The 20,839-nt window shown below is 38.8% G+C and overlaps 2 protein-coding genes across 4 annotated transcripts; both read left to right on the top strand.

The window, feature by feature from the left end:
- Positions 1-1,272: 1,272 nt before the first annotated feature.
- b3gat1b (beta-1,3-glucuronyltransferase 1 (glucuronosyltransferase P) b) lies at positions 1,273-10,535 on the top strand. 3 transcript variants are annotated; one of them, XM_067397626.1, is made up of 8 exons: positions 1,273-1,361; positions 4,080-4,133; positions 4,224-4,447; positions 5,934-5,998; positions 7,179-7,297; positions 8,187-8,698; positions 8,772-9,068; positions 9,187-10,535. In XM_067397626.1, the coding sequence occupies exons 5-8, from the start codon at positions 7,186-7,188 to the stop codon at positions 9,271-9,273; spliced, it is 1,008 nt and encodes a 335-aa protein (XP_067253727.1). In that variant the 5' UTR covers positions 1,273-1,361; positions 4,080-4,133; positions 4,224-4,447; positions 5,934-5,998; positions 7,179-7,185; the 3' UTR covers positions 9,274-10,535. The 3 variants fall into 3 exon arrangements, with proteins under 3 accessions (XP_067253727.1, XP_067253725.1, XP_067253726.1); XM_067397624.1 differs by having other exon boundaries at positions 1,291-1,345; XM_067397625.1 differs by lacking the exon at positions 1,273-1,361 and adding an exon at positions 1,920-1,961.
- A 1,759-nt stretch (positions 10,536-12,294) lies between these two features.
- Positions 12,295-19,764, top strand: LOC137028614 (galactosylgalactosylxylosylprotein 3-beta-glucuronosyltransferase 1-like). The gene is made up of 4 exons (XM_067397627.1): positions 12,295-12,600; positions 17,914-18,425; positions 18,499-18,795; positions 18,914-19,764. The coding sequence occupies exons 1-4, from the start codon at positions 12,492-12,494 to the stop codon at positions 18,998-19,000; spliced, it is 1,005 nt and encodes a 334-aa protein (XP_067253728.1). The 5' UTR covers positions 12,295-12,491; the 3' UTR covers positions 19,001-19,764.
- Positions 19,765-20,839: the final 1,075 nt, after the last annotated feature.

Below are 20,839 nucleotides of genomic sequence, written 5' to 3'. Positions count from 1 at the left end.
CCACCACATCCTGATTTCACTGTCTGACAGTCTAATTTCATTCTTTGATTTCCACCTCAGTCTGATTGGATAGCAAAATCAGTCTCATCTCCACCGGAGTCTGATTTCATCATCTTATCTTCCCTTTAGTCTGATATGTCATTCTGATCGGCACCTCGGTCTGATTCCACTTTCTGATATGCAGCTTGAGTTCACTGTCTGACAGTCTGATTTTATTATCCAATCTCCACCTCAGTCTGATTTCCAGTTCAGTCTGACTTTACTGTCTGATATCAACTCGAGTCTGATTTCACTCTCTGATTTCCAACTCAGGCTGATTTTGCAGTCTGATCTCCACCTCTATCCGATTTCTACCTTAATCCAATTCCACTGTTTCATAGCCACTTCAGTATGATTTTACATTCTGACTGTCTGATTTCACTGTCTGATATACTGATTTCTTTCTCGGATTCTGATTTGATTGTGTGATCCCCACCAGAGTCTGATTTCATCATCTTATCTCCACTTTGGTCTGATATCTCATTCTGATCTGCACCTCAGTTCTGATATGCAGCTTAATAAGTTCACTGTCTGTCAGTCTGATTTTACTATTCAATCTCCACCTGTTTCACTTTACTCTCTGATGTCATCTCGAGTTTGATTTCACTCTCTGATTTCCAACTCAGGCTGATTTTGCAGTTTGATCTCCACCTCTGTCTGATTTCTACCTCAATCCGATTCTCATATCAACTTCATGATTTTACTTTCTAACAGTCTGATTTCACTGTCTGATATCCACCACATCCTGATTTCACTGTCTGACAGTCTGATTTCATTATTTGATTTCCACCTCAGTCTGATTGGATAGTAAAATCAGTCTCATCTCCACCGGAGTCTGATTTCATCATCTCCACTCTGATCTACACCCCAGTCTGATTTCACTTTCTGTGAATTTCACTTGACAGTCTGATTTCACCATCCAGTCTCCACCTCAGTAATGTCTGATATCAACCTGAGTCTGATTTCACTCTATGATTTGTTATTTGTTTTGTTTTGTTTTAAGTTTGCGTGCACTTAGCGTGCAGTTTTTTTTCTTGTACGATGTATGCCGTTTTTTAAATTATGGATACTGCTATGGACTTTTTTTGTGCGCTCAACCTGTTTGTGCATGTGGGAGCCTATCAGCTGACTCACATTCAATGACCTGTGGCTTAATGACATACAATCGACTTGAACTTCTAAGCCTGCGACATATTCCGTCAAAAATACCTATTTCGCCACTTCTGGATTTAATACCCGAGCATATGCTAAGGAAAAGAATTCGACGGAAAAGAAGATCAAGAGTAGGTAGCCTATTAGAAACCGGGTGAGAATACGTGGAAGTAAGCTACCTTTACCTGCTTTTATTTTATCAAATTTGCGTTCATTACGGAATAAAGCAGATGAACTGTCTGTCTTGATGAAGACTGATTCGGACTTTCGAAACACAAGTTTGTTTTGCATCACTGAATCATGGTTGTCTGAAGATGTTTCATTGAGTCTGGATGGATTTACTTTTATACGATATGACCGGGACACTGTAAAAACAGGGAAGGCTATCGGAGGCGGTCTTTGCACGGCCGTAAATGATAAATGGGCAACTAATTTCACGGTGCGAGAGACTGATTGCTCAAGACACTATGAGATTATGACCGTGTCCTTTCGACCTCATTATTTACCTCGTGAGTTCACCCAAGTGACTGTGATTCTTGCCTATGTTCCTGGCCCTGATAATGTCCTTGCAGCTCAACGTATTGCGGACAGTTGTTACAGTTGCAACACGTTTGAACAGAACGCTGGACTTGTGTTTTGGTAATATTCCAGGTGCATACGTTTCTAAATCCCTCCCTCCCCATGGCTTCTCAGATCATAATGTAATATTACTATTGCCAAAATACAGATAGCGATTGAAATCACATAAGATTCAAACAAAGACCATTCAGGTATGGAATAATGACACTGTGGAAACTCTGAGGGGGTGTTTTGAAGCGACTGACTGGGAGATGTTTTTCCGGAGTAACGAGGGAAATTTGGACTTACTTAATGACTCAGTTTGTTCATATATGTCTTTTTGTGCTGGTAATGTTATCCCGACTAAAAAAGGTGAAACTTTATCCAAACAATAAGCCATGGGTTGATAAAGAAATGAAACACTGTCTCAATTAAAAAAAAAAAGGCATTTATTGAAGGTGACAAAAGGCGTGTAAATGAACTGAGGAAAGAACTGAAGATTAAAACAAGGGTAGCCAAACTCCGATATAATGATAGAATGGAGGAGAAATTTACAAGAGGGAATACAAAAACTGCATGGCAGAATTAATATGATAATGGGAAAGCAGGTTTCAGTTCGTGTGCAGTGTCCAGATCCTATACCTTTGTTGAACAGTTGAACAATTTTTATACAAGGTTCAATGTGATCAGACCTGTGAAGGTCTGGGACCTGATTAATGATATTAATGTTCCCACTCCTGTTAGTGTGGATGAGCAAATGGTCATTTCCATTCTCTCTAGGTTAAAGCCAGGGAAAGCTCCAGGCCCAGATGGTCTTGGTAGCCGTATATTGAAGGAGTGCTCCGCTCAATTAGGTGGAATGGTGACTCAGCTCTTCCCATGGTCATTGAACACTGGACATGTTCCAAAAGCATGGAAAGAGACGATGATAATTCCTGTTCCTAAAAAAAATCTAATGTTAAAGAGATGGAGAATTTCAGACCTGTGGCACTCACCTCGGTTCTCAGTAAATGCATGGAGAGGGTGGTAGTAGAGCTCTCTGCCAGTGTAGGTCAGTGTTTAGACCCGCTTCAGTTTGCTTACAAGTCAAAAAGGGGAGTTGAAGATGCTTGTCTAACTCTTTTAGATATTGTTACTAGACATTTGGATGCTCCCAACTCGCTTGTTAGGATTTTATTTATGGATTTTACATCTGCCTTCAACACAGTTAATATTAACTTATTGTTGGACCGCCTTCAAAAATGGCAAGTTAATTTGACTCTTGTGCAATTGATTAAAGATTTTTTAATGAATAGACCCCAATATGTTAGAATGTATGACCACAAATCTAGTCGTATTATTATAAATACGGGAGTTCCACAAGGTTTTGTTTTATCACCCATTTTATTTTCTATATACACAAATGAAATCATGTGTGGAACTAAGGGTATATCACTCTTGAAATACGCAGATGACATGGCGTTGGTGGCTTGTATGACAGACAAGCAGTCCCTGGTCATATTTAGGCAATTTGTTGAATCCATGGTTGGCTGGTTCCATGACAGTTCCTTAAAACTGAACATAAATAAGACCAAAGAGCTGTGCTGTGGGGGGGTTCGTCCTCCCAAAACTTATTCTTCACTTTGTGAACCACTTAGGTTAGGGGGGCAGGAAGTTGAACAGGTTGAATCCTTCACGTATTTGGGCACTATGATTGACAGTCAACTATCTTTTGCACAACATGTGAATGGTGTCTGTAAGAAAGCTAATCAGCGTTTATTTAGTTTGAGACAGCTGAATAAATTTAGTGTTAGACAGGATATCATGACTACAGTGTATCGGTCACTTGTGGAATCTGTCATGACGTTTAATATTGTTTCTTGGTATAGTCTACTTTCAGCTGGAAATAAGGAAAAATGATCAAGAATTATTAAGCAGGCATCAAAGATTATTGGGGTCTCACAGCTTGAGCTTTCAAATCTTTATTATGTGTTAGTTAAGAGGAAAGCATTTTATATTATCTCAGATTGTACACATCCTCTTTATGAGGCTTTTCAGTTACTTCCATCAGGATGCCGGTTTAGAATTCCTTTGGCTAGGAAGAAGGCTTACAGGAATTCTTTTGTGCCCAATGCAGTAACCATTTTAAATAAGGTTAAGTGATTGTGTGTTTTGTTTTCAAATGAACTGTGTGTTGTGGATTGTATGTATGTAGTATGTTGTATTGTATGAGAGCCTTTTAACCAAAGAAAAAGTTCTATCATTGTTGATAGACAATAAAGATTCTCTGAACTCTGAACTGAACTGAAAGACATTGTGTGATGATCATGAGGAAAACTCTCACTTCACAGAATCTCAGAACAGTCTCAGAACCTTCATGGATAAAACAAAGCCTCATTCTTGAGGTAATATTATTGTATTCCTCATGTTTTTAGAATTTCAGTTGATGACGTTGTTGATGATTGCCCTTTGTTTCTGCTGCCATCTCCCATCAGCATCCACAATTGCAGTCTTTGTTGTCTGAATGAGAGGACACATTCTTCTAGAGGGATGACCTCTCATCCCCCTGCTGGCCCTGGCAGTGCTGACACCAGCCCAGCAGCCGTCTCTCTCTCTGTCTCTTATTGTCTTTTCTTTCTCAAAGGCCAGCAGCAGGATATCTGACAGATATACAGTGTGTAAATGGTCGCTTCAAGGCAACGAGAGATATATGGAATATGTAAGTAAAACTGGCTTTAATATTAAATCTTTAAATTGTGATATGCTTTCCTCTTGAATGCAAAAGTGTAAGATGTATGGTGTTTAAATGTTTTATTGTCACAGTTTTAAAAATGTACAATTGCTAAGCTTTTTAATGCGAGCTTGAGTTGTGCTGAATATATAGAGCTTCAGTTTTCTCTTACAGCCAGTTTTAGCAACACATCCATATCTCCCTCTGGGACACACGCACAATAAACAAACTGAAACAAGAGCGAGGCACCAAGCAGTGCTGCCTTTTTATTGGTTGTTTAAATGTTTGTCTAAACGGTAAGGAGTGGATCTGGGCCTCTTGCATAAGAAATGGGGACAGACATGCGATTATGATGCTCATGAAGGATCTTCAGAAAGATTAAACCATTGATCGTAGAAAATGTAAAGGGGTTTTGGTTATTTGACAGCATTTTGGTGAACATTATGAATGAATCTCATGAAATCATGTCCATAATGAAAAGATTTGTTTGCATTATGCCATTAATATCATGACAAATTAGCACATTTATATATAATATGAATAGATACAAATATTTATAAATAACAAAAATTCTAGAATTTTATTACACTATTGATAATTATAAGGTTTCATTTGTTAACATTAGTTAACATGAACTAACAATGAAAAATACTTCTAAAGCATTTATTAATCTTAGTTTATAATTAATTTTTAGCATTTAATTATACATTATTAAAATCAAAAACTGTATCTGTTCAAAATTATTTAACGGACCTGATCTAACATGAACTAACAATGAACTGTTGTATTTTTATTAACTAACATTAACAAAGATTAATAAATACTGTAATAGATGTATTGTTCATTGTTAATTAAAGCATTTACTTACATGAACTAATGGAACCTTATATTTACAGTGTTACCATATTATTTATATTGTAAATTTATATACATTAAATTCATAAAAGAAATTAGCATATTATAATTTGTTAAATATTAACGTGCCGTTATGCAGTTTTACTGATTAAGACCAGATCAAATATTTCAGCTCAATTCAGTGGCTTAATCGGACTTCAGTCTGATTCCCTGGCGGCGCTCATTATTTTGTGGCTTACTGAGACACACAATGGTCTGACCTAAATCTAACACCCAAATAATTGACAGAGACAGAATGTATGTGTGTGTGTGTGTGTGTGTTGACAGCTTTCAGAGCTGCTCTTTTCCTGAGCAGAGTTCTCATTCATTTGTCTTCCTGTTTGATATGTTTGTCTGACATTCTTATGGACAGAATGACCTGCCAAAACATAGAGAATGTTCAGCATGAATTTTCATGGTGTGTCATGCTGACCACGAATTCATATCTGGAATACATATTTGTTCCAGTTATGCTCTAAAATATTTCATCATCTATTATATATTTTTTCATTATTTGAAATTTTACATCAAATGATTACGGGTCATGATATCTGAGTCTAAATGTGATTATGTGATGCAGTTCCTGATGGAGTTGCTCAGACGTTGACTGCTGCTGGGACTATGAAAAGGGAGGGATAAACACCGGTAAGCTCATTTAACATGCAGAGAAACGGAAAAACATCTCTATCATAGAGAATGTCCTGCTGGAGTATCTACTGAAGATGTGAAATTGAAACACCTCTTAAGAGACCTGAGATTGAGAGGATGCATTAGAATTTTTGGTATCTTTAAATTTGTATTCAGTTTAAGGCTTATGCTGACCTATTTTCTGGGAAAAAGAAGCTGCAGAGGATCTCTCTTTTTTTCCCCCCAGACTTTTTTCAAGTAGAACCTGACTTATCTCATCCTAAAAGCTATGAATCATATGCTGCACATTGCAGGGATGTGTGCAGTGATGGCAGCAAATTTTTCAATAATTAACCCCAAGTATGATAATAGTGATTTTTGCCTTAGCACTTATAAAGTAAGGCTGTTCGATTAAGGCAAAAATCAAAATTACGATTATTTTGATACAAATTTAGATCATGGTTATTTAAAACAGTTACTCATCATGCATTTACTGAACTTTTTAAAAAAACATCCTTTTAACAGTCAATTTCCAGAAAACAAATAGAGTAAATTAAAGTAAATTCTATTCAAAATCTTCAAAAATTCTAATTATTTTTCAAATATATCTGAATTATTCTTATATCAATCCATTTATGATTGTTCTTTTTAGCCATAATATCTTAGCTCATATACTCATATCCATCTATCCATCAGACATTTAGTTCACCGCTGCTTTAAAAATATATATGTGTCTACATTTAGTTGCCACTTCTTCAGAATTTGAGACATATTTCCTTATTTCTGTCTGCCAAGTCTGGTACCCTGTGTTGCATGAGCTCTCATGAGTGTTAAAAGCACTGTTTAGCAATACTTGCAGAATGTAGTACCAAGGGGGATAGACCTGATTCTTAGAAAACATTTTTTTTTTTTTTGGACATGATTGATTTTCCAGTTCCTCATTTGATCTGAACTTATGTGTGTTTGTAAAGTTCCTACAAAGCTTCTCTTTCTTGCTCTTGGATATCGCTTGAGGCAGTAAGGGCCCTTCTTCTTTACTTTTGTGGCAATGTTATTTTACTCAGAGATAAATAATTTTTATTATTAATTCATTACTTATGAATAAAATAATTTTCATCTACCACTTATTCGTCTGACTGGATCTCACTGCATCGGTAGCCGTTTAATACCAATCCCTAAGATGACTTGTTTGCCACAGGTAAGACATGCCGAAGAGAAAGGACTTCCTGGCACTTGTTTTGATTGTGTTACCATGGACTTTACTCATCACATTTTGGCACCAACGTGCTGGCAACCCATTGCTTCCAGTTCTGAAAGGTAAATACTAAGATCATTCTTTCAAATGCTACAAGTTAATTTAGGCATTTAATGGTATAGCATCTTACATTTTGGTGCCATTGGTGGCATTAGATGTTGTGGCTCATCCTGTTGCCTATCTAGTTGCGAGTAGAATATGGTACTGTGTTGTGTCAGGCTTTGTGGATGATTCGCTATTCCCTGCATTACTCCACTATGGCCCTGTTTACACCTGGTATTAAGATGTGCTTTGGTCGATCGGATCACAATTACAAGAGGGAGACACATACCCGTTTACAACAGGTGTTTTAATCCATCTCTTGACCACTTATGTCCTGATTTCTTTGAGGGGAGGGTCTATGGGCATGCAAATGTATAGTTTTTTTCAATTCTTCAAAATAAGGCCGTTTACACCTGGTATTGCGTTTTGGTCGATCAGATCACAAGTAGATGAAGGAGACACATTCCTGTTCACATCTGATGTTTTAATCCGTATCTTTTGTCCACTTTCAACCACTTCTGTCCTGATTTTGCTTTGTTTTGTTTTCTCAGATCTTTTGATCTAATGGACAAAAAATCAGTAATGGTGAGAGAACATTGTGCTTGGTACATTTTTCGTCTTCAAACCAAACTTAGGTCTTCAGCCGACAAAGTTTAAATCCCATCTGGCTAGCACGCTTCCCATAATGTTAAGCATTAGATCAGTAGGCGGAGAGTCTTTTGAGGCTGATCGGTTTTTGACTACCTTTGGAAGTAGTTGAAAGTGAACAAGCTCAAATCATTTTAGACCCTGTTTACACCTGTATTTAGCGCTGATAATACCAGGTGGAAACAGGGCCTTAAAAGGTTAGTTCACCCAAAAATGTAAATTCTAATCAATAATTTTTTTTTTTGTTTGTTTGATGGACAGTTAACAGAACTGGGGCCAGTAAAGCTCACCAAAGAAGCTTTAGACATCATGAGTCCTGCATCATAAAGAACAAGCACATCACTGAGATCACCCGGATTAAATACGTCCACAGCCACTCTCCACCCTGGTCTGATGCATTGCCAACTCTTCATGTAATAACTCCAACCTACAGTAGGCCCGTCCAGAAGGCAGAGTTGACCCGCCTCACTAACACTCTCCTACATGTCCCCAAACTTCACTGGCTAGTGGTGGAGGATGCGGCACAGAGGACAGTGATGGTGTCCAGACTGCTGGAGAACACAGGAATGAATTACACCCACTTGAACGTAGAGACTCCTCCAAATCTCAAAGTGTTGAAGAAGCCCAGAAATGCTCGTATTCCACGTGGAACCATGCAGAGGAACCTGGCTCTCCGCTGGCTCAGGGAGAACATCAACTCCAGCTCGGGTCAAAAAGGAGTTGTGTATTTTGCAGATGATGACAACACTTACAGCTTGGAGCTGTTTGAGGAGGTACAGTACATTGATCTGCTATTCATTGTTTGTGTCCTTTCACATGACCGATTCCATCCTCTTTGTACCACAGATGCGTTGGACTCGTAAAGCTTCTGTCTGGCCGGTCGCCTTCGTCGGAGGTCTCCGGTACGAGTCACCCAAAATCAATTCTCAAGGCAAAGTGTTCGGCTGGAGGACGGTGTTTGACCCTCATCGACCTTTTGCCATCGACATGGCTGGGTTTGCAGTGAACCTTCAGCTCATCCTCAGTAAACCTCAAGCCTACTTTAAGCTAAAAGGGGTAAAAGGTGGATACCAGGAGAGCAGCTTGCTACAGGATCTGGTCACTCTCAGTGACCTGGAACCCAAAGCCTCTAACTGCACAAAGGTGAGTCCTAAACCTGAATCTTCATAACCTTACCAAATCTTTTTAGTTTCTTTTTTTCTTTTGGAAAGTACAAGGCTTGTCAACGCAAAAAGCAAAATGGGTTCTTCGTCTTTTTCAGGTACTGGTTTGGCACACCCGGACAGAAAGACCCTTGCTTGTGAATGAAGGAAAAAAAGGATTTACAAATGCCAGTGTGGAAGTATGATGAACTGCTGTCATGCATTTTTTTTAATACTGAAGTATCCTGTCAAAACTGGATTAGCAGCAAGCAAGAAAGAAAGAATTATTCAGCACACTGAATTTAAACTGTCCCCTTGTCAAAGACACTCTCACTAAAGGGCAACTCTCAATTAAAAGGGATTTATTGGAAATGTAAAGAGTCAAACTCTTGAAAGCTTCGCAACAGCTTAATTCCCATGACTTTTGCACAGATTTTTGCCCTGTTGCAGTCTGGAGTAGTCTAACTGCCAAAAGTCAGAGCCAGTCTACCAATTTTAGGCAGTTAGAGTTGACCGATTTTTCAGAAACTTGCATGGTGGCCACCAACTCTGATTTTTTAGCTTGAGACTATAGATGCATCCCAATTCACGTACTTATGCACTATTCTATGACGTTTTTAAGTACAAATAGTGCAAGTAGTGCGTTCACACTGAAAATTCCAAAAAGAAAAAGTGCACTTTAAATACCTGGATGATGCACTAAATTAATGGAAAAAACTTAAGTGTGGAATGTTGGACACTTCATGCACTCAACTGTCGCAGATTTAATTACGCAGTGGAGGGGGAGGGGGTATCAGACTCCATTGTTAAATGACAAAATAACCTTTTACAATTCACGCACTACATGAATGAGTACATAGTATATAGTGCGTCATTATGCAACTTATGATTCAGTCCATTTGGAAGATATCAAACATGTTCGATATTTTGAGCCTATTTTAGAATGGATATTGTTTTCATTTGTCACAAATCTCCTAGCAACAAGGCACATGTTTCTTTGTGAGTTTGCTGTGTTGGAACCATAGATTTATAAACATAGCTGCCTCATTAGTAGCTGTTTCTATGGGCCACTGTATGTAAGCAGTCCGCCATATTGGAACGGTCAAAACACCGATCCATGAACAATCGAGAGCAAATTGACTGTTCAGCTGGAACCATAGTTAGATGCATGTATGAATATCTATATCTGCAATAGACTTCAGCAGATGATTTTGCTAAACTAACACAATACAACAAGACGAACGCATCAGCTAACTCAACATTAAAAAGTTATCATAGTATAAAAACCTGTAATATTGAGTTATTACATATAAAAACACAAACCAACGCATTCGCACCTGTGAAATTTTATTTCATTTCTTATGGAATTCAGAAGCTGAACAATGTTGTGGCATCATTGATTCTTACTGTGAGTGATGACACCCTGACCGTTCCAGGATGGCAGGCTGATGTGTCTGGAGTGGTCGAATGTGGCATCTGTGCAGAGTTGGAAAGACTTGACAATCTGGTAGTTTGTGATCCTGCAAGTGTATGATGTCCTGTTTTTTCTGTGATCATTAATAAATTCTGCAAAATGTATGATGCGTTGTGGTTTAAAATTTCTTCAGATTTTAAAAGTCGTGTAGTGTATACCAGATATAACACTGCTGCACAACAACTTCATTAAAGGTGCTGTAGAACGTCTTTTCAAAAGATGTATTATAACTCTAAGGTGTCCCCTGAATGTGTCTGTGAAGTTTCAGCTCAAAATACCCCATAGATTTTAATAAAAAAAATTTTACTGCCTATTTTGGGGCATCATTAACTATGCATCGATTCAGGCTGCGCGGCCCCTTTAAATCTCTCTCTCCCTGCCCTCCTGAGCTCTTGCAGTTATAGTGCATAAACAAAGTTCACCCAGCTAATATAACCCTCAAATGGATCTTTACAAGATGTTCGTCATTCATGCTACATGCATGCTTCGATTCGTGTGAGTATAGTATTTATTTGGATGTTTACATTTGATTCTGAATGAGTTTGAGGCTGTGATCTAACGGCTAATGCTACATTGTTGGAGAGATTTACAAATCATGAAAATAACGACGGCTCTTGTCTCCACGAATACAGTAATAAACGATGGTAACTTTAACCACGTTTAACAGTACATTAGCAACATGCTAACGAAACATTTAGAAAGACAATTTACAAACATCACTAAAAATATCATGATATCATGGATCATGTCAGTTATTATTGCTCCATCTGCCATTTTTCTCTATTGTTCTTGCTTGCTTACCTAGTCTGATGATTCAGCTGTGCACAGATCCAGACATTAATACTGGCTGCCCTTGTGTAATGCCTTGAACATGGGCTGGCATATGCAAATATTGGGGGCATACATATTAATGATCCCGACTGTTACGTAACAGTCTGTGTTATGTTGAGATTCGCCTGTTTTCTGGAGGTCTTTTAAACAAATGAGATTTATATAAGAAGGAGGAAGCAATGGAGTTTGAAACTCAACATATGTCTTTTCCATGTACTGAACTCTTGTTATTCAACTATGCCGAGGTAAATTCAATTTTTGGTTCTAGGGCACCTTTAATTACAGAAAAATGCTCTGGAAAACTTCCATTCGAACAGAGCTTTACTATGCTGATTTGATGTGGGAGGTCAGGTACAATTTGGTTTAAATAGTATTTGCAATGATGCAAACATCATTGAAATGCATTAACAAAAATGTAGCATCATTGCAATTAATACAAATTTTCTATTAATTGTTTAACAATCAAACATTGCCAACTTTTTATTAATTTAATTTTTTTTTGTTCAGCCACTTTTTTTTGCCACGAGAATACATTTAAGTTGGTCAGTGAAAATTTTCTTTTCACTTTTGTCAGTTAAGTAAAGGTTAAAGAGAATGAACAAATCACAGATTCTTGATTTTATTGCATTTTACAAAATGTCCCAAATTTTCTGGAAAAGAGGTTGTAGCCTATTATAAATTAATTTTAAAATGTAAGCTACAAATATGTTCAATCTGCCCTTGTTGTGAAAACCTGAACTTCTGAAATAACAGCTTTACAACAAGAGCACTGTTTTCAATAGGCTAGTAGAACATTGTGGATTATTTTATGGTTTATTAGTTAATAATTGCCCGCGTTTTACTAGCGCATTTACAACATGATAAGGTCAAGTTTACTTCTGCATTCATGCCATTTTGTGCATATGCAAGTTAATATTACGCCTATTGTTTTCGTCTGATTAATCCTATTTGGGTAGGCTATATTGTATATTTGCGTGAGTTCATTAGTAAAAGGCGTTATTTTATCAGTGTTCATCCAAGTTATATTGCCGTTATAATGCGGAACATAAATCGTTCAATTATCGTGTTTTCATAATCGCTGCAAGCCAAAAAGTGACTTTTTTATAAAAGACATACGACATGCCGAAGAGAAAGGACATCATTGAACTCGTTTTTCTTGCACTATGGATTGTAGTCATTACGTTTTGGCTCCAACATGCTGGCAACTCGTTGCTTCCAGTTCCGAAGGGTAAATACTAACATCATTCAAGTTAATTTAAGCATTTAGTTTAGTGGTGATGCAAAAACTTGAGGCATTTAGATCCAGGCAGTCCAGAAATTATGTAAGAGATCAAATTTGAATAAGGAATAACAAATGTATTAATTAATTTGTTTGTCTCTATAATTTTTAATTAAGTAATTAATAGTTCATAATAGAATCCAGAGTAATGTATCTAATAGATGAAGATCTGAATATAGAGAAAGAAGGAACAAAATTAAGATATTTGCAGAATGAAATGAGAGGTAGAACAGAAGCAGCCAGAAGTAGAAGACGCAGAAGAGATGCGAGAAGCAAAAAGAGCAAAAGAAAAGCTAAACTATCAAAGACCCAGCCCGTTTTATACCATAAGCATAGGAAAACTTACATCCCACTCAAACTTATGTTTTGGTCTTATAAGAAAAGGTCAAACAGACTTATCTTATCTTCAGACACAGTTGGTGTAAAATCTAGGTAATAGTGACTGATCTCAAAGATACATGAAAATAGATACAAAAGGTGTTGTTTTGACACCCTTAAGAGAATACTGCAGATCTCATGTCTGAAGAAATGGAAACATATTTGCATACTAAGGTACATCAAGTTCAAATGAGCAACTAATTTTGAAAACTTCATCACTTCTGCAGTACTTGGCAGTCGTACAATATCTAACGTGTCAACATGACCTGTCACATTAGAACACTTGAAGAACAATATAGCAAGCATACTCTTAAAGATACAAGAAGAATAACCATAAAGGAGTACATTAAAGAGTAAATACTTTGATGAGGATTAATATATGGAGTAGGAGTGCATGAATATGAAATCAAAGATAATGTTGACCAGTGCTGGAAATGGATAAGATTCACTGGGGGACTCTATGAGAAGTTTTTTTTTTTTTTTTTTTTTTTTTTTTTTTTACTTTCCTTGACTTTTCAGGTGTATTTAAATATTATATAATTATATAATATGCTAACATTAAACAGGCCTATTATCAAGCAGGCACATGAAAGGTCAATGAACAACATTTATGAATTGTATATGGCACAAACATGTTCATTCAACAGAATATTTGCTTGAAGAAAATTACCTGTTTGATTTTTGCCAAATTAAAGATACATTGTCTAGGAATTTGCATATGTGGTGTATACTGAATTGAACAGGTCACAGACATTTTAAATACATTTGTCCTCGGGTTAAAGAAAACTGAATGTTTTGGATGACTACCTCTCAGTATACTTTGAAAATCAACAATTACACATTTAAAGGGGAATCCAGTTTTAATGCAAAAGGAATGTCACGGGTGTTTGTGTTCATGTTTTTGACTTCATGTCTTTTAATTTGTAGTTTGTTTCATGTTGCTTGTTTGTGTCATGTTTCCCTTGCTCCTCATGTTCTCCCTTAGTCCATGGCTGCGTCTGAAAACCTAGCTGTCTTGCTGCCTCGCTCCCTCGGTTGTAAGGAGTTTGGGTTTGCTCCCTCGAGGTTTATTTGCTGCTTTATTTTTGCAAAATGGTCCACACATGCAAAGTTGGTTGATAACATAACTGCAATAAAGTAACATGCTATAGTTAATAATTACTTGTTTACAAATGGGAAGTCAAACTATCTATTTAAAATGTTCATATACTGAGCATGTTAATTCTTGGAATACAGCCAGGTTTTTCCTAATGGGCACATCTGTCAAATAGCAGAAAACATTTTACACATGAGGAAAACTAATGTTTAGTCAATAATTCAAGAAGATCCATGATTCTAGCTTGTACTTGCCTTATGAAAAAGTAGTTCTTGTACTTGTTTAACCATAGCATTTGTTACAGTAAGGATATAATTACAGCTAGACCATTAATGGCTCCTCATTGCATGCTTAGGGCAACTATTTTCTCTCTCTTTAAAAAAAATCTATTCCCCTTAATATAAATTCTTTAACAAGTTAAAATGTACCGCAATAAATACAATAGAACGTGATCAATTCCCTCTTTTCGTCTTTTAGTGGCTGTCTTTAGATCATATTTGACTTTCTCATAGCGTTACATTCTCAATAGAATTCAAATGGGTTGCACATTTTATCATAGGAACGGCTCGCGCAAATCTTATCACAATTTTGGAGCGCGCTGGTGAACGCGCATGCATTGATTCGCACTCGTGCTTATTAAAGCTCCGAACGCGCGATTTATACAATTAAAGAATAGCGTGATTCTATGTTTCGGTGTTGTGGTTAGAGTACACCTGTAGGCTACGCAAGACAAAGCGTGGGTACACTACAGATTAAAGAAGTGCCGGTTCGTTCAGGTGTTGTGCCTAATTTCAAGCACTGAGTAGGCTAAGATCGCGTGGGTGTTTGAATGCGGATTGCGATCTTTTTATGATTAATCATGCAATTTTATTGCGCTATGTTTTTGCGCTGAATCGGTTTCGTTTTCATAGGCTATTGAGTGAATAAATACAGAAATCCCTTCATCGAACTAATTTGAACTGGAACACCCCCAGTTCACCCCCCTCGAAATTCACTCCCGGGACGCCGTCCCTCCGCGTTACCCCCCATTTCCACCCCTGATTGTTGACAAATAATAAGCCATAAATGATAAAATTATCAACATGAAATATTAATAAAATGCATGAATATGAATATTGACAATTTTGGATGCACCAATGGATGCACCATATGGCATCTTATGCTGCGTTCCAGGCAGGTTTTTGAGCCTGTAAGTCACAACTTTAAATCACAACTTTGTAGCGTTCCAGGAAAGTCACGCCAAACTGCATAAAAGAGTAAACAAACCAACATGGCGGACCGTACGGGGCTTATGCTCATTAAAGGTACAATATGTAAAATTTTTGCAGTAAAATATTCAAAAACCACTAGGCTAGTGTTATATATTTTGTCCAGCTGATTACAAACAATATCTCTAATGTTTTCAACTACTTGTAAATCATGAGAAAATTCCCATTCTAAACAGTGACACGGGGCAGTTCAGTCGCCTGTCAATGACGTCAGTTACCTTTGTTACCGCCTTTACTGACGTAGAAGCCACATGGCAACAGTGCCGTAGACAAATGCGGAAGTAGTGTCTAGCGTCCAGCAAACCACTAGCTTGCTTCAAGCAGTTCCTTATTTACTTCTTGCACGTTTTATGGTGGATTGTGTTACTTATTTGTGGAATATAATTACTGTTTACCATCTGCCGCTGGTTCTGTCGACAAGGACAGCTCCCGTAAACTCATGACCGGAAAAGCGGAAGCGGCGCCAGCGACTGTGTCATAATAAAAGTCCCGCTGCTCGTGAGGCGTGTGTTGATCAATCGCTCCAGCTCCTCGTTCAGCTCCCGCAACACTCGGTCCTGCTCTGCTTCATACTACAGTAACGTTAATAATCACATCCACGAACATGAGTTCTTCCAGACTCCAATCCCTATTCTTTTGCACCGTCCGTTGAGATGGAGACCACATGTCCCAATTTTCCGCTCTAAAACTTGGCGTCATCAAACTACGCCTTTGTTTTGAATAGGCTTCTAGCGACCTCTAGCGGAAAAAAATATCACAAATTGTACCTTTAACTTCTATGCCAAATGTGCTTACTCCTTGCTTATATGAGGGAAACAGAGGAGGAAAACGGCGCATAAGGCAAGAGAAGCTGTTATACCTTTTATTTTATCGTGCACTTGCATAAACACTGCATCCATAGGGGCTGCCAATTTCGCGGGCAATGTGACGTCAGAACTCGTAACTGGGAGTACATCGATCTAGTACCAGTTCACGGGTGGGAAGTCACGGCTTTGACTGCTGTTCCAGTGCACTTTCACGGGTAGAAGGTTGGAAAAACACTGGTTACGGGTTGCCTGGAACGCGGCATTACTTTTTGGTGCCACTGGCACATGTTGTGGCACAGTTGCATATCCGGTTGTGAGTGTGTCAGGCTGACGGATGATATTTTTGGTTGTATATGTGGTAGTATATGTGGTTGTCTCATTTAACTAGGGTGAACATATTTTGATTACCGAAACCAGGACACTCGGCCCAGCAATGAGAAACTCGAGGTTTACTCAAAGATGCCTTATAATTTCAATACATTTAAAGTAGGCCTCCTCTGTATGGATAGAAAATTATTACAAAATGCTATCCATAACCAAAGACACAAATTCAGATAGGCTTCTCAGAGGTTACTCAACATTTATTATGACACGTTTAAAAAATAACGAATGAAATAATGATATAAATAATGTATCTTCTGTATTAGAAAAATAAATAGGCTACCTAAAAAATACCTCTGCCATATTAGCAATCCAAATTTAACAAAAATAGCTCTCACAAACTTACAAAAACTAACAACAAAAAAAATCTTTAGTTTTTTTTCATCCTTGTTTTCCTCTTCATCCTGTTTTTCTTCCTCATCCTCCTTGTTTGCTGCCAATTTATATTTTGCTGTAGAGCTGATCTTTCCCAGCAGTTTTTTGTTTCTTAACAAATAAGCATGAAAGTTATAAAGAAATTTATATTGGCCTATCAGCTGTTACATCGCGAGGTACAAAGGAAGAGCAAAACGAGCTGAACTCATTAAAGTATCTGTTATTTACAGATGACTGCAAAAATCATGCATACTAATGAAAACATCTAAACTGTTAGAAGTAGTAATCAACTGTAGTTTAGGCATAAGTCAGCCACGACGCTGAGAATATTTACCTTTATGGAATAATCCACTAATGTTTTGAGATACATTGTTAACTAATATTTGCACGTGCAATCGCGCATGTCTGCGAAACTCATTTAATGTATGTAATGTAATGGCCCAATGAAAAACAATGAAAAACCAGGACATTTTCATCACTTTAAAAAAAAAACAACCAGGACGGCCAGGACAGGACGTGAAAACAGGACATGTCCTGGGAAAACAGGACGTTTGGTCACCCTACATTTAACAGATTAGCTCATAAACATTAACGCGATACCTTTATGAAACGTATCTCTATTTTGTCAGTAGGCCTACAATCTGGAATTAGCATGTTATGCTTAATTAATTTCATTCACTCCATATTATGTTCTTAAGGAATTAGTGAGTGAATGAATGAACAAGTGATCACCTTTTTTTGCGGGTTCTTGTTTTTTAAAAAGATTGCATTGATATAAAATGTTACATAACTATTGTGCAATAACTTCAAGCTGATTCAAATGCACAATCAGTATCCAATATCCACCAAAACTGATAATAATAATTTGCATATCGGCTGACATTGTGGTACTGATATATTGTTTGTCCCTACTCTAAACTCTTGGATTTTTTTTTTTTTTTTTTTTTTTGATGGACAGTTAACAGAACAGGGGCCAGTAAAGCTCACCAAAGAAGCTTTAGACATCATGAGTCCTGCATCATAAAGAACAAGCACATCACTGAGATCACCCGGATTAAATACGTCCACAGCCACTCTCCACCCTGGTCTGATGCATTGCCAACTCTTCATGTAATAACTCCAACCTACAGTAGGCCCGTCCAGAAGGCAGATTTGACCCGCCTCACTAACACTCTCCTACATGTCCCCAAACTTCACTGGCTAGTGGTGGAGGATGCGGCACAGAGGACAGCGATGGTGTCCAGACTGCTGGAGAACACAGGAATGAATTACACCCACTTGAACATAGAGACTCCTCCAGATCTCAAAGTGCAGATGAAGCCCAGAAATGCTCGTATTCCACGTGGAACCATGCAGAGGAACCTGGCTCTCCGCTGGCTCAGGGAGAACATCAACTCCAGCTCGGGTCATAAAGGAGTTGTGTATTTTGCAGATGATGACAACACTTACAGCTTGGAGCTGTTTGAGGAGGTACAGTACATTGATCTGCTATTCATTGTTTGTGTCCTTTCACATGACCGATTCCATCCTCTTTGTACCACAGATGCGTTGGACTCGTAAAGCATCTGTCTGGCCGGTCGCCTTCGTCGGAGGTCTCAGGTACGAGTCGCCCAAAATCAATTCTCAAGGCAAAGTGTTCGGCTGGAGGACGGTGTTTGACCCTCATCGACCTTTTGCCATCGACATGGCTGGGTTTGCAGTGAACCTTCAACTCATCCTCAGTAAACCTCAAGCCTACTTTAAGCTAAAAGGGGTAAAAGGTGGATACCAGGAGAGCAGCTTGCTACAGGATCTGGTCACTCTCAGTGACCTGGAACCCAAAGCCTCTAACTGCACAAAGGTGAGTCCTAAACCTGAACCTTCATAACCTTACCAAATCTTTTTAGTTTCTTTTTTTCTTTTGGAAAGTACAAGGCTTGTCAACGCAAAAAGAAAAATGGGTTCTTCGTCTTTTTCAGGTACTGGTTTGGCACACCCGGACAGAAAGACCCTTGCTTGTGAATGAAGGAAAAAAAGGATTCACAAATGCCAGTGTGGAAGTATGATGAACTGATGAACTGCTGCATTTTTTTTAATACCGAAGTATCCTGTCAAAACTGGACCAACAGCAAGAAAGTATTATTCAATACACCGAATTTAAATTGTCCTCTTGTTCCTTTGCGTTCTTCGCGTACAGATGACGTTGTCAAAACCAGGGGCCTTTAATCTGTAACGCTGCATTCACATGGGGCGTCTGCGTTAACGCTTCTCATTTACTTTGAATGGGTTCTGTCGTGTCGCTTCACCAAAGCCACTGGAAGGCAGGCCTGCAACCTTTAGCCAAAAAAGCGTAATGGCTAATACTAACTGCTGGTACGCATTGGCGTTACACAGGGAGGAGTTCTGAATGGCGACACGATAGGCTGAGAGGTGCCACACGTGATTAAGTTAGCCGTTACGCTTTCTCCAATGGTAAGAGATACAGACCCTCCCTATAATAATATGGTAATAATATCATATTATTATTATCTCCCTATAATAATATGATCTCTGGCTTCACTCACGTTGCAGAAGTTGAAGATTTCTCAACTTTTCAAGCGCCAATGCAGGCGTCAGCCAATCTGATCACAGACGCTTGCCAATTGCATTCATGCAACACTGGAAAGTAATGTGATTGGCTGTTGTACTATGACGGTCGCATCAATGCAAGCTTCAGGCACGCCCTCCGTCAAGCGTTGATGCAGACGACCTGTGTGAACGCAGCGTTGTGTGCGTATGCTTAAAGGGATAGTTCACCCAAAAATGAAAATTTGATGTTTATCTGTTTACCCCCAGGGCATCCAAGATGTAGGTGACTTTGTTTCTTCAGTAAAACACAAATGATGATTTTTAACTCCAACCATTGTGGTCTGTCAGTCATATAATGCATGTCAATGGGAACTTGGTTGTGATGAGCAGGGCGGGCGAGAGCCGTGAGGGAGTGGCACAAGGCCGGTGACACGAGTGATAATGAGTGTCAGCTGCGTGTTGCACCGGTCTCGAATCTCTCACGGAGCTCCGGAAGCATAAGGAGCGATGACAGTGAAGGATGAGAGAGAACCAGGCCTGTACTTTATGTTGTATTATGTTTGTGTGGCTGGCAGATGTCCGTGAGGGTCTGCCGGCATTACTTTCGTTTTGTTTTTTGTTTATTTTGATTTAAAGTTTGTTTAAACGTTCGTACATACGAACTACGTTACACTGGTGTCGAAACCCGAGAGGAAGGAGGGACATGCTGTCGGAGAGCCCCCGCTGCTGAGGGTCTGTTTGCAAGATGGCTGATGTTGATCGTGCCTTCATCGAGAGAGCTACCGCTTTGTATTTGCTCTGGAGAGCAGAACAGCGGCGTAGGGGTCAGCGTCGCGGGAAGGCCGCGGGTCGATAAACGTGTACGTGACTCAAAAGTGAAATGTGTATTTACAACTTACCAGGTAGCCCAATCTCCTCACCGACACTCTTCCAAGCGAGGTCCTTTTTATTCCTGTCTGAAGTATGAACTTGTGTCATAAATCTCTGGGTGACTGCTCACTGATAATATCAGTCGTTCCTCCATTTTGAATGAGTGACTCCGGGCGGGCCTGCCGCCACAGCAGCAAGCAGGCTCCTGATTGGTTAACGCGGCGCGAATTTACGCCAATGTTCAAATTTTTCAACTCGGGCGTCAGACGCGAATTCCCGTCAAACGCGTAAAAGCACAAAAAGCACCATTCGCGCGAAACGCTCAATTCGCGCGAAACGCTCAATTCGCGCGAACTAGATTGGAAGTCTAGAACTGGAGGTCTCGCGCCGCGCTAAACGCCTTATTCGCGCCGCGAGACCTCCAGACGTGCGTAAACGCGTCTTTACATTGACTTAACATTGAAATC

The sequence above is a fragment of the Chanodichthys erythropterus genome, chromosome 10, assembly GCF_024489055.1.
Source record: "Chanodichthys erythropterus isolate Z2021 chromosome 10, ASM2448905v1, whole genome shotgun sequence".
Classification (NCBI taxonomy): domain Eukaryota; kingdom Metazoa; phylum Chordata; class Actinopteri; order Cypriniformes; family Xenocyprididae; genus Chanodichthys; species Chanodichthys erythropterus.
This window is presented reverse-complemented; position numbering and strand designations above follow the sequence as displayed.